The 13,976-nt window shown below is 39.1% G+C and overlaps 1 protein-coding gene across 2 annotated transcripts in view; it reads right to left on the bottom strand.

Moving 5' to 3' along the window:
- LOC107566001 (pre-mRNA-processing factor 6) overlaps positions 1–13,976 on the bottom strand; it is a 25,798-nt gene that overhangs the window by 9,129 nt on the left and 2,693 nt on the right. Inside the window, exons 3-9 of one of the 2 annotated variants that reach the window (XM_016251348.1) lie at positions 12,710–12,828; positions 12,548–12,626; positions 11,687–11,863; positions 9,520–9,660; positions 9,338–9,432; positions 7,103–7,259; positions 987–1,149 (exon numbers count right to left, since the gene is read on the bottom strand). In XM_016251348.1, coding sequence (XP_016106834.1) covers positions 987–1,149; positions 7,103–7,259; positions 9,338–9,432; positions 9,520–9,660; positions 11,687–11,863; positions 12,548–12,626; positions 12,710–12,828 — 931 coding nt within the window. Of the gene's footprint in view, positions 1–986; positions 1,150–2,196; positions 2,360–7,102; positions 7,260–9,337; positions 9,433–9,519; positions 9,661–11,686; positions 11,864–12,547; positions 12,627–12,709; positions 12,829–13,976 lie in introns of both variants that reach the window. The other variant, XM_016251349.1, reaches the window with a different exon arrangement.

The raw sequence follows: 13,976 nt of genomic DNA on the forward strand, positions 1-13,976 counted from the left end.
TATTAATATTTCACCAAAACCGTTTTATCCCCACCCCCCCCTCCTCCTCCTCCCCCTAAGAAATAGAAATAATAAAAATGACAGGTGCGCTTATTAAAGATAAAATGAAAATAATGAATAGTAATGAAAGACGTCCAACCTAGTGCATGTTTACACAGTGAAACCCAAAAAGCAATGCTGATTTAAAACAACACCGAAGTCTAGAGTAACATGCTGAACTGTAAAATCTACAATTTTTTTAATGTTAGAGTTCAAATTATAAATGTTTTTACAAAAACATTTGTTGTATAAAATGATAAACCTCAAATTCCAGCCTAATAAATGAGTATGCATGATATGTATAATTGGTCTGAACAAAAACTGCAGACGGGCTTAACGAAAACGCTAATTCACTCTGACAGTAGGTGGCGCTTATGAACAAGCAGAAATACAGCGGTTTACCACAGTTACTCCTGCACACAAAGCAGCGCTGCTCTTATAAACTCTACTATTAGGCATCATATGGCAGTAAGATGAAAAGAAAATGCCATAAAAACTCAGTCCCCTTCAGATATGCATTCACTCCTCCATTTCAAAAGAAACAACACTGAGATCTTGAATGCACTCAAACTTTCTCCAGAAAACACAAAAACCACTTTATGCAAATCATGTCATGAATAATAAACTGGTATTAAAAATGACAGTGCACCAGATTTTTACCAACAAACTGATTACTTCACAAACACCACATTACTTTTTAGAGTTAACAAGCTAATCAAGGTAGAGACATCGATGAAGTAGAACCAGCAGCCTCTTTAAAGAGATACATTATTATAAGGAGGAGATTCAGGATGTTTTAACAAGCCGAGACTGATAGAGTATTCATACATAACTAACAATTCATCTGTCTCTGTCACACAGGTATGCAGGCAGAAAAAATCAGGTGACAGTGGAAAGAGAAACCTAAAGAGGACTGGAGGAAGAGAGACAGACAGAGAGTCACTGACCTTTCCTGAGCACTCGTTTCTTGGCCCTGATGTCCGTCTCTAGCTCCGCGGCGCTGATATAGATGCGCACAGACTGAGGGAGGTGACGCACCGCCTGGGCAACTACTGCCTTCGCCGTGTCTCCAGGCTGTAGCCGGGCGGCTTCTAGCCAAACATCCTCACTCTGGACAGACAACACACAGTACAGATCACATACACACACACACCCGCTCACTCTATGAAGACAATACAAACACCATCTTAATAAGACAAAATTACTCAGAACAGATAACATCTTCAGCAGGGCTTTAGAAAACCAAAGACAAGGAAGCCAAAAAATGAATCTACAATGTGATTTTCTGGATTTTTTTTCTCATTTTGTCTCTCATAGTTGAGGTATACCTATGATGAAAATTACAGGCCTCTCTCATCTTTTTAAGTGGGAGAACTTGCACAATTGGTGGCTGACTAAATACTTTTTTTCCCCACTGTGTATATATATATATATATAAATATTTCACCAAAACCGTTTTATTATTATTATTAAATTTCAGCCTAATAAATAATTATGCATATGTATAATTGGTCTGAACAAAAACTGCAGACGGGCTTAATGAAAACGCTAATTCACTCTGACAGTAGGTGGCACTTATGAACAAGCAGAAATACAGCGGTTTACCACAGTTACTCCTGCACACAAAGCAGCGCTTTGTATCTCTTTGCAACTCTACTATTAGGCATCATATGGCAGTAAGATAAAAAGAAAATGCCATACAAACTCAGTCCCCTTCAGATATACATTCACTCCTCCATTTTAATAGAAACAACACTGAGATCTTGAATGCACTCAAACTTTCTCCAGAAAACGCAAAAACCACTGAATGTAAATCATGTCATGAATAATAAACTGGTACTAAAATGACAGTGCACCAGATTTTTACCAACAAACTGATTACTTCACAAACACCACATTACTTTTTAGAGTTAGCAAGCTAATCAAGGTACTAGAGACATCGATGAAGTAGAACCAGCAGCCTCTTTAAAGAGATACATTATTTTAAGGAAGAGATTCAGGACGTTTTAACAAGCTGAGACTGATAGAGTATTCATACATAACTAACAATTCATCCGTCTCTGTCACACAGGTATGCAGGCAGAAAAAATCAGGTGACAGTGGAAAGAGAAACCTAAAGAGGACTGGAGGAAGAGAGACAGACAGAGAGTCACTGACCTTTCCTGAGCACTCGTTTCTTGGCCCTGATGTCCGTCTCTAGCTCCGCGGCGCTGATATAGATGCGCACAGACTGAGGGAGGTGACGCACCGCCTGGGCAACTACTGCCTTCGCCGTGTCTCCAGGCTGCAGCCGAGCGGCTTCTAGCCAAACATCCTCACTCTGGACAGACAACACACATTACAGATCACACACACACACCCGCTCACTCTATGAAGACAATACAAACACCATCTTAATAAGACAAAATTACTCAGAACAGATATCATCTTCAGCAGGGCTTTAGAAAACCAAAGACAAGGAAGCCAAAAAATGAATTTAGTTTCAGAATCGATTAATAAAGAAGTTATAAAAAATATTTTCTTATATGTTAAAGTTTATATATATACATATATCCAATAATCCAAAACAAGAGATTTTCCAAACAGGCAGAAATATTCAGTATATATATTCAGTGTGTATATATATATATATATAGAGAGAGAGAGAGAGAGAGAGAGAGAGAGAGAGAGAGAGAGAGAGAGAGAGAGAGAGAGAGAGAGAGAGAGAGAGAGAGAGAGAGAGAGAGAGAGAGAGAGAGAGAGAGAGAGAGAGAGAGAGAGAGAGAGAGAGAGAGAGAGAGAGAGAGAGAGAGAGAGAGAGAGAGAGAGAGAGAGAGAGAGAGAGAGAGAGAGAGAGAGAGAGAGAGAGAGAGAGAGAGAGAGAGAGAGAGAGAGAGAGAGAGAGAGAGAGAGAGAGAGAGAGAGAGAGAGAGAGAGAGAGAGAGAGAGAGAGAGAGAGAGAGAGAGAGAGAGAGAGAGAGAGAGAGAGAGAGAGAGAGAGAGAGAGAGAGAGAGAGAGAGAGAGAGAGAGAGAGAGAGAGAGAGAGAGAGAGAGAGAGAGAGAGAGAGAGAGAGAGAGAGAGAGAGAGAGAGAGAGAGAGAGAGAGAGAGAGAGAGAGAGAGAGAGAGAGAGAGAGAGAGAGAGAGAGAGAGAGAGAGAGAGAGAGAGAGAGAGAGAGAGAGAGAGAGAGAGAGAGAGAGAGAGAGAGAGAGAGAGAGAGAGAGAGAGAGAGAGAGAGAGAGAGAGAGAGAGAGAGAGAGAGAGAGAGAGAGAGAGAGAGAGAGAGAGAGAGAGAGAGAGAGAGAGAGAGAGAGAGAGAGAGAGAGAGAGAGAGAGAGAGAGAGAGAGAGAGAGAGAGAGAGAGAGAGAGAGAGAGAGAGAGAGAGAGAGAGAGAGAGAGAGAGAGAGAGAGAGAGAGAGAGAGAGAGAGAGAGAGAGAGAGAGAGAGAGAGAGAGAGAGAGAGAGAGAGAGAGAGAGAGAGAGAGAGAGAGAGAGAGAGAGAGAGAGAGAGAGAGAGAGAGAGAGAGAGAGAGAGAGAGAGAGAGAGAGAGAGAGAGAGAGAGAGAGAGAGAGAGAGAGAGAGAGAGAGAGAGAGAGAGAGAGAGAGAGAGAGAGAGAGAGAGAGAGAGAGAGAGAGAGAGAGAGAGAGAGAGAGAGAGAGAGAGAGAGAGAGAGAGAGAGAGAGAGAGAGAGAGAGAGAGAGAGAGAGAGAGAGAGAGAGAGAGAGAGAGAGAGAGAGAGAGAGAGAGAGAGAGAGAGAGAGAGAGAGAGAGAGAGAGAGAGAGAGAGAGAGAGAGAGAGAGAGAGAGAGAGAGAGAGAGAGAGAGAGAGAGAGAGAGAGAGAGAGAGAGAGAGAGAGAGAGAGAGAGAGAGAGAGAGAGAGAGAGAGAGAGAGAGAGAGAGAGAGAGAGAGAGAGAGAGAGAGAGAGAGAGAGAGAGAGAGAGAGAGAGAGAGAGAGAGAGAGAGAGAGAGAGAGAGAGAGAGAGAGAGAGAGAGAGAGAGAGAGAGAGAGAGAGAGAGAGAGAGAGAGAGAGAGAGAGAGAGAGAGAGAGAGAGAGAGAGAGAGAGAGAGAGAGAGAGAGAGAGAGAGAGAGAGAGAGAGAGAGAGAGAGAGAGAGAGAGAGAGAGAGAGAGAGAGAGAGAGAGAGAGAGAGAGAGAGAGAGAGAGAGAGAGAGAGAGAGAGAGAGAGAGAGAGAGAGAGAGAGAGAGAGAGAGAGAGAGAGAGAGAGAGAGAGAGAGAGAGAGAGAGAGAGAGAGAGAGAGAGAGAGAGAGAGAGAGAGAGAGAGAGAGAGAGAGAGAGAGAGAGAGAGAGAGAGAGAGAGAGAGAGAGAGAGAGAGAGAGAGAGAGAGAGAGAGAGAGAGAGAATATATATATATATATATATATAGAATATTTCTGCCGGTTTGGAAAATCTCATGTTTTGGACCTTATATGATCAACAATGTCCAATAACATAAAATTGCTACCAAAATAAATAAATAATTCGCTGTATTAGATCAAAAGGGTGCTTCTACTAAAAACTGAGCAAAGGGTCTGAATACTTAGGACCATGTGATATTTCAGTTTTTCTTTTTTAATAAATCTGCAAAAATGTCAACAATGCTGTGTTTTTCTGTCAATATGGGGTGCTGTGTGTACATTAATGAAGAAAAAAAATTAACTTAAATGATTTTAGCAAATGGCTGCAATATAATAAAGAGTGAAAAATTTAAGGGGGTCTGAATACTTTCCGTACCCACTGTATATATGGAATATTTCTGCCTGTTTGGAAAATCTCATATTTTGGACCTTATATGATAAACAATGTCCAATAACATAATAAAATTGCTACCAAATTAAATAAATAATTCATTCATTTATTTTAATAGGCTATCATTTCAAGTCTCACAAACCTAAAGTATACGAAGCACTAAATCACCAGTCAATGAGGCTGTTTGGTGAATCTTTTGATCAACTCAAAAAGAACCGTTTCATTTTTCCATGAATCAGACATTACAGCTTGCAAATGAGGCCTGGCTGACTGCTATGAAGTTATGGTAAACCATTTTTGCTTTCTCATGTATTTTAGTGTGGAGCCCAGCTCAATAGTTCACATGTATAAAAGGAATGATTGACAATTGGCTGGTGAATTATTAAAAAAAAGAATGCTAAATGATTAATAGAATCACCTGCCAAGACCACATTTTTGTTCATCACAGGCGTGTTTGATGACTGAATGTACTGATCACGCCCACACATTCGGTCTAAGTGGGCAGCTCACTAGCTTTGAGACACAGCCAGTGTTTCACCGTTCTTATTCATTCATTTATTTTAATAGGCTATCATTTCAAGTCTCACAAACCTAAAGTATACGAAGCACTAAATCACCAGTCAATGAGGCTGTTTGGTGAATCTTTTGATCAACTCAAAAAGAACCGTTTCATTTTTCCATGAATCAGACATTACAGCTTGCAAATGAGGCCTGGCTGACTGCTATGAAGTTATGGTAAACCATTTTTGCTTTCTCATGTATTTTAGTGTGGAGCCCAGCTCAATAGTTCACATGTATAAAAGGAATGATTGACAATTGGCTGGTGAATTATTAAAAATGAATGCTAAATGATTTATAGAATCACCTGCCAAGACCACATTTTTGTTCATCACAGGCGTGTTTGATGACTGAATGTACCGATCATGCCCACACATTCGGTCTAAGTGGGCAGCTCACTAGCTTTGAGACACAGCCAGTGTTTCACCGTTCTTCTGCTGAACTTTGATTAAGGAGCCTGCAGAAATTTCCCAACACTTAATGAAGCTGTGCACACACTGAGAACAAAAGAGCCTGACACCGTTACCGCTAGCTGTGTTTTCATTTCCAGTCCAAAGACAGCACTAGTAGACAGGCACAGCTGACATAAACCAGGCTCAATTCACTGACCATGACATTTTTATATTGTTCTTGAACAATATTTTCCAAGTGGGATTTTGCAGGTCATAAATGTATTGCTATGGCAACCTGTCAACACTGGCAACATTCCTAAAGCTGTAAAACTTCAATGTTTCATACACGCTGCCCCCTACTGGACAGAGAGTCGAGCTATTCCTTTTCACAATAAATGGACAGTTCAACCAAAACTTTAAATTCTGTCATCATTTTCACACCCTTATGTCACTCCAAACCTGTATGACTTTCTATCCCCTATGAAACAAAGACGAGAAATGTCTGTTTTTGTCAAAATAGAAGTCAACTGTTAAACAGTTTGCTCTCTTCAAGACATCTTCAAATTAAATACGCTCCACAGAAGTCAGTCGGTCCTTTTTGGGTGAAACATCTCTATATGGGACATTTAAAACATTTTATTATCAGAGTCCTATTTATAAAGTTCAAGGTCAAGGTTTCTTGCACCTACTTTGAGCGAAATGCAAGAAAGACCTGGTGTGATGTCGTTTCAAACATAATCAGGCAAAAACTAAGTTTGCTCAGGATCCATTTCAGGCCAAAGTGAACTTTCTAGAAAATTTTGCTCTGGCTGGTAAACACCTTCGAACTCCCATTGGTCTGTGATGATGATGATGTAATAGGTAGGTGTGGCTCTGGGGCTCCGCCTTCTTTGACATGTACATCTTCTCTGGTTCATTTCTTCTGTTCAGTCCATCAAGGTCAGACGCGAGTAAAAGCATGAACACACTGACGTGCTGCTTTATAGTAGAAACTGAAGTTGTAAATCTAATTGAAAGCGACAATGACACTGTTATTTTTTTCCATGTTTAATACTGTAAAGCAGCTTGCTAGAAAAGTGCTGCATTGCAGAGCTAGTGCAAACATGTCCACATCAGATGTTTTCTTAACTGCTGTTATTTTTGTTCTGTGCTTATTTTGTTACTGAGAGGAAAGCACACAACACATATTTACATATTCATCTAAACGCTGCACTCAGTGTGTGTAGGGATGCTCACTAACAGTGTACCTCTGCTAAGATATTTCAAACTTCTTTTTACCCCTAAGTGAAGAATGAAAAAAAAAAAAACTTTGCCTTAAATATATAGGGACCTTAATTTAGTCACACAAGACCATTTCCTCCCTCTTTTTGTGCCTCACCTTGGGACACATCTCGGTGCCTTTCATGATCAGGTTTCTGGCCACCTGCAGCTTCCCGGTCACCTCTTCCAGACGAGCAGAAGCGATCCAGGCGGGCGGGTGATGAGGGTTTGTTTCTCTCACTGACTTTAAGAGGAGACGGGCCTTCTTAATATCACTGCACACATAGAATGACATTAGAAAATGCAACACAAACAGCCCAGATATAAAGCTCATGAGGCTAAAACACTCAGTACCTGATGTCTCCTCCATGTGTGGGGATCATGGAATTGAGATCAGTGAGATAGCCTTTAGGATCAACAACTGTCTGTCCACTCACAGAGTCAGACACCTGGAGACACCAACAAATACTCTGTAAAAACTTCTGGCTTTCTTCAAAATAATTCAGTTTGCAATTAAATGCTATATGGTGCGTCACCTGACTGAGCCTCATGTCCATCAGAGTGTTCCTGGCCTGTCCGATCTTCCTCATGTCCAGCTCTCCAGCTTCAGGCGTCATGCCTCCTGGGTAGGGTGTGTTCAAGCCCCCTGGAAAGGATGTCGCTAGCCCACTAAATTGCTGAAAAAGGAAACAGCTCAATTAGAAATTGCATTGTTGCATATTTTGCAATGAAATCTTCAAGTGCACTGGATCCAGCAAAGCAATGCGTTGTGCTCTGATTATATTCATATTTTTCTTAAAGGGGTCCTATTATGCTCTTTTACAATGTCTTGAATTTGTTTTGGGGGTGTACTAGAACATGCACTCATGCTTGGTGGTTCGAAAAACGCATAATTTTTTACATAATTTACATTATTACAATACCTTTCTCCCCATCCTGGCACAAACGGCTCGATTAGTTCCGGGTTTGATGAAGGCCCACCTTCCGAAAAACGAAATGTGATGTGATTGTTTAGCTGTCCCAGTGAGTTGTGATTGGCGAACAGCTTAGACGGTGTTTCGGTACTGCCCCGCCCCTTGCTGAAGCAGCAAGTTCCGTCTGCTCTGGTTTAGTTAAGGATGGGGTCAATATTGCCATATCAATTTGAGCCAGATTCAGACCCAGAGAATATTGAACAAGAGGATCGCGCACAACCTTTGCACACACTCTAATATTAGACAAATTAGAGTGGTAACGTTATTGTTGTTGCTTTTTTTTTTTGGCTAAATCACATTTTAGATAGGATGTCAACAACCGCTTAAAAATAACTGCATTTACTATGTACAGATAAGTGCATATGCATTATTTTTATTGTTATTTAATTCTAACATTATAACATGAATTGCAGTGAAACTGTTATACAGTTGAATTTATTTATACCATAGTCCAGTGTAGGCATGGGCCGGTATGAGATTTTGATGGTTTGATAACCTTAAGCAAAACTATCACGGTATCACGGTATTGTCATTACATCTCTAAAATGTGTTATTTTTAAATGACTGGGTTAAAAAAAAAAAAAACTTTTTTTCTGCTGAACACAATATATTTTATTTTTGATCAACATACAGAATATTAGGAACAGTAGAATTTGTTTATTTTTCTTTGATTTGTTTCCTAAACAGAAGAAAAATAAAGACTGACATCTTTATTTAACCAAAAACTGTAATTACAGTTATTTAATTGTAGTTATATAATTCATATACATATAATTTCATATCATTTAGTTATATAATTTCATATACATAATTTGATTTAATAATAACCCAATTTGAAGCAAAAACAGAATGTTCTGACTAGCTTTGTGAAATTATACTACATGCCTGAACGAAGCAAACAGAAGCTCTGAATGAGACGCAGATTCTCTCTCTGACAGCAGGAGGCGCTCATGGAACAGCAGATACAGCGTTTCCTTGGTCAGGGTTCCTACACATTTTTACCAATACATTTCCATGACGTTTGAGACAATATTCATGACCTAAATGTTCCATTATTTTACAATAAGAAAATTATCATAGCATATGTTAACTAAAATGAATGACTATTAATGCTACTCGTTTGCGTTCTTGTTTTAGTAATAAGTACAAGCTGCAACTGCACCAGACCTTACTCCACATTTCACATCACTGAATATTATCATTTATTTAAATGATAAATAAACGAGTGCTGGAAGAGTTCCATGTTAAAGCGCACGCAAAGCTTGCCGCAAAACGCCAGCAAGTAATTACCATGATGAATGCTCCAGGGGAAATAGAATATCCGCAGGGTTTCGGTTACAGCCCAGATATAAAGCTCATGAGGCTAAAACACTCAGTACCTGATGTCTCCTCCATGTGTGGGGATCATGGAATTGAGATCAGTGAGATAGCCTTTAGGATCAACAACTGTCTGTCCACTCACAGAGTCAGACACCTGGAGACACCAACAAATACTCTGTAAAAACTTCTGGCTTTCTTCAAAATAATTCAGTTTGCAATTAAATGCTATATGGTGCGTCACCTGACTGAGCCTCATGTCCATCAGAGTGTTCCTGGCCTGTCCGATCTTCCTCATGTCCAGCTCTCCAGCTTCAGGCGTCATGCCTCCTGGGTAGGGTGTGTTCAAGCCCCCTGGAAAGGATGTCGCTAGCCCACTAAATTGCTGAAAAAGGAAACAGCTCAATTAGAAATTGCATTGTTGCATATTTTGCAATGAAGTGCACTGGTGCACTGGATCCAGCAAAGCAATGCGTTGTGCTCTGATTATATTCATATTTTTCTTAAAGGGGTCCTATTTTACAATGTCACAATGTCTTGAATTTGTTTTGGGGGTGTACTAGAACATGCACTCATGCTTGGTGGTTCGAAAAACGCATAATTTTTTACATAATTTACATTATTACAATACCTTTCTCCCCATCCTGGCACAAACGGCTCGATTAGTTCCGGGTTTGATGAAGGCCCACCTTCCGAAAAACGAAATGTGATGTGATTGTTTAGCTGTCCCAGTGAGTTGTGATTGGCGAACAGCTTAGACGGTGTTTCGGTACTGCCCCGCCCCTTGCTGAAGCAGCAAGTTCCGTCTGCTCTGGTTTAGTTAAGGATGGGGTCAATATTGCCATATCAATTTGAGCCAGATTCAGACCCAGAGAATATTGAACAAGAGGATCGCGCACAACCTTTGCACACACTCTAATATTAGACAAATTAGAGTGGTAACGTTATTGTTGTTGCTTTTTTTTTTTGGCTAAATCACATTTTAGATAGGATGTCAACAACCGCTTAAAAATAACTGCATTTACTATGTACAGATAAGTGCATATGCATTATTTTTATTGTTATTTAATTCTAACATTATAACATGAATTGCAGTGAAACTGTTATACAGTTGAATTTATTTATACCATAGTCCAGTGTAGGCATGGGCCGGTATGAGATTTTGATGGTTTGATAACCTTAAGCAAAACTATCACGGTATCACGGTATTGTCGTTACATCTCTAAAATTTGTTATTTTTAAATGACTGGGTAAAAAAAAAAAAAACTTTTTTTCTGCTGAACACAATATATTTTATTTTTGATCAACATACAGAATATTAGGAACAGTAGAATTTGTTTATTTTTCTTTGATTTGTTTCCTAAACAGAAGAAAAATAAAGACTGACATCTTTATTTAACCAAAAACTGTAATTACAGTTATTTAATTGTAGTTATATAATTCATATACATATAATTTCATATCATTTAGTTATATAATTTCATATACATAATTTGATTTAATAATAACCCAATTTGAAGCAAAAACAGAATGTTCTGACTAGCTTTGTGAAATTATACTACATGCCTGAACGAAGCAAACAGAAGCTCTGAATGAGACGCAGATTCTCTCTCTGACAGCAGGAGGCGCTCATGGAACAGCAGATACAGCGTTTCCTTGGTCAGGGTTCCTACACATTTTTACCAATACATTTCCATGACGGTGAAATAGATTTCAATGACTTTTCCAAAACTTTCTGGGTTTAATTATTTTTCCAAAACTTTTCCAGGCCTGGAAATTGGTGTTTTAAAATTCCATGACTTTTCCAGGTTTTTCATGACTGTACGAACCCTGTTGGTTATCGCAGTAAACAAAGCATCTGCACTGAAACACTGCTTTAATATGAATTATACAGAGACGAGATTAAAAGAAAATACCATCTAAACTTTTCTGAAGACAGTCAGTTCCCCCCAGAAACACAGTCATATAAACACCCAAATCAATATTGAGGATTTTCTTCCAATAGTCTGTACATCATGAACAGTGAGTGATCTGCCTGCTACAGTATTTTTCTCTGTGTGTCCGTCTTCAGCATCTTTGGCCTGTGTTAACGGGCGTTTACAGACTTCCTATTTTCACATAAATGACATTTTGGAAACCGATTGCATTGCAACGCAGTTTGTGCAAGTCCAGAACAAAGACGAGTTGCTTGCAATAAGACTGGTTGCCGATGGCGTAAGCTCCAGGGGAAGCTCCTTAAAATGAAATATCTCCCTTTGGAGTGGACTTTGAGATTTGTAAGTTTTGTAAGTTTGAAGATCTTTTTTATGCCCAAACATACACACTGACTAAAATTCAAAAAGTGAAAAAGCATAATAGGACCCCTTTAAAGACGATGATGCGCATGTGAAAGGTGACAGAATGTTACTCACCCCCTGCAGTGGGTCAACAGAGGTGTGGTTTTCTCCAGTCTGGAGGTGTTTAGCAAAGAAGCTGTCTGGCACAGGTGTGAGCTTCTCATGGCGGGGATTCCTCTGACGTTTGTTCCTGGCATCACCAACCTCAGGAATACTCAACCATTCATCCTCTGTGACCTCAGCCAGCTTCCTCTGGAAGGCAGAAATAATGCAACAACAGGGTTATTGTTGACATGACACTACCGCTCAAAAGTTTGGGGTTGGTGTGTTTTGAAAGTGTTTTTTAAAGAAGTATCTTCTGCTCACCAAGGCTACAAGTATTTGATCAAAAATACAGTAAACACAAATATTATTACAATTTAAAAGAACTGTTTTCTATTAGAATTTATTTAAAAATGTAATTTATTCCTGTGATCAAAGCTGAATATTCAGCATCATTACTCCAGTCTACAATGTCACATGATCCTTCAGAAATTATTTTAATATGCTGATTTGCTGCTCAAGAAACATTTCTTATTATCATCAATGTTGAAATTTTTTGTGGAAATTGTGTTTTCTTCAGGATTCCTTGAAGAATGAAAAGTTTGAAAGAAAAGCATTTATTTGAAATAGAAATATTCTGTAACATTATACATGTCTTTACTGTCACTATTGATCAATTGAATGCGGCTTTGCTGAATAAGAAATCTTACGGACCCCGTAAGAGAGTAAACAAATTATAAACCCCAAATGTTGATTTTTACCATTATTATTTAGTAATATTAAAATTCTGTCACAGTTCAAACTAAAATTCCAAATATTATTTGTAGGACAAAGTAGCTATGGAAACATTTTGACGAACAAATCATAATTCAGCAGAACAATTGTCACACAAACCTTCAGGTCTGAGAACTGCTGCTGAATTTTGGGCCGCTCCATACGATATTTCTCGATCTCCTCTTTCTCTCGCAGCTCCCTGCGGATACATCAAGGAAATAAACAAAGAGACACTACATAACAACAAACAAGTGCAGATGAGAGAGCCAAGTTCATGCTCACCTTCTTTCTTTGCGTCTCTCATCCATGCGCTTATCCAGTGCGGCATAAATGGCGTCGGCCTCCTCATCGTCTTTCTCATACGGCCCGCTGGAGAACAGACTGCCTGCATAGCCGTTGAACTAGAGGATATCAGGGATTCAGGCTAATAGTACAATACAAAGTTTTACCAATAAAGTTAAACAAAAATTAATAGCTTTTCCTTTCACAGTCAGAATGTGATCTCAATCAATCCTAATATATATTGAACACAGTTTTGTATATTAAGGCTCTCAAAATAGCTGAAAAACTAAATTCGAATTTTTGTACTTAAATATGATCAAAATTCGAATTATATTCGAATTTAAAATGCATAATTTCAGTTAGGGTGAAGAAACGCTTTTGGCTTCTCTCCTGGGGCCACAAGAGGGCGCATCATTCAAAGCATAAGATAACACGACTATCTGCGGAAAAAAGTGCATAATGTTTAAAATAATGTTTATAAACCAATTATAATTAAGTTGCTTAAACAACTATAAACAAAACAGCTTCATGTATGTATGCATAGTTTAATACAAAGGGCGGAAAGCCAATCACACAGAGTACATTTTCATTTAAAAACACGAGTTGCAGTGGGATGGGGAAAACCCCCCGCCATAAAGTCTGAAGATATGTTTTTTCAAAGTTAAACTTGCATTAATTTTACATGGCTTTCTAAACATGCGGCTCTCTTGTGTGAGATGCGAATGCAACGCTGATAGATGTCCCTCTAGAAAATGCGTGAAATATGTGTTCTTTGTGAACGGCTTGGTTTCGGTTTTGATTAGGGATGTAACGATTAACATTCCGGTTTGAAAATCGATTCAAATCGGTTGAGATGCTAAACAAATCGCGATTCAATTACAGGTAGGAGTTTATATGAATGTATGTCTGAGGGGAACGTACTGTCTTTAGAAAAGTTTAGATGGTATTTTTTCTTTTCAGCTTGCCTCTGTATAATGCATATTAAAGTTCATAAGTGCAGCGCTGCTTTGTTTACAGCGGAAACCAGGAAATGCTTTAAGCGCCACCTGCTGGCAGAGACTGAATCTGCGTCTCGTTCAGCTCGTCTGCTGTTTCGGTTTCATGCAGATATTTTTTATGCATAGTTTCACAAAACTGAAGTCAAACCATCCTGTTTTTGCTTCAAATTTCGAAATTATACAATCTAATTTAGTTTAAAAACTGCTCATGTTGCATGTATGCAGCGTCTTTGTTTGGATCGTGATTAAAATGCAGTGGTTGCCTCTAA

The sequence above is a fragment of the Sinocyclocheilus grahami genome, unplaced genomic scaffold (genome assembly GCF_001515645.1).
Source record: "Sinocyclocheilus grahami isolate Dianchi unplaced genomic scaffold, SAMN03320097.WGS_v1.1 scaffold1039.1, whole genome shotgun sequence".
Classification (NCBI taxonomy): Eukaryota; Metazoa; Chordata; class Actinopteri; order Cypriniformes; family Cyprinidae; genus Sinocyclocheilus; species Sinocyclocheilus grahami.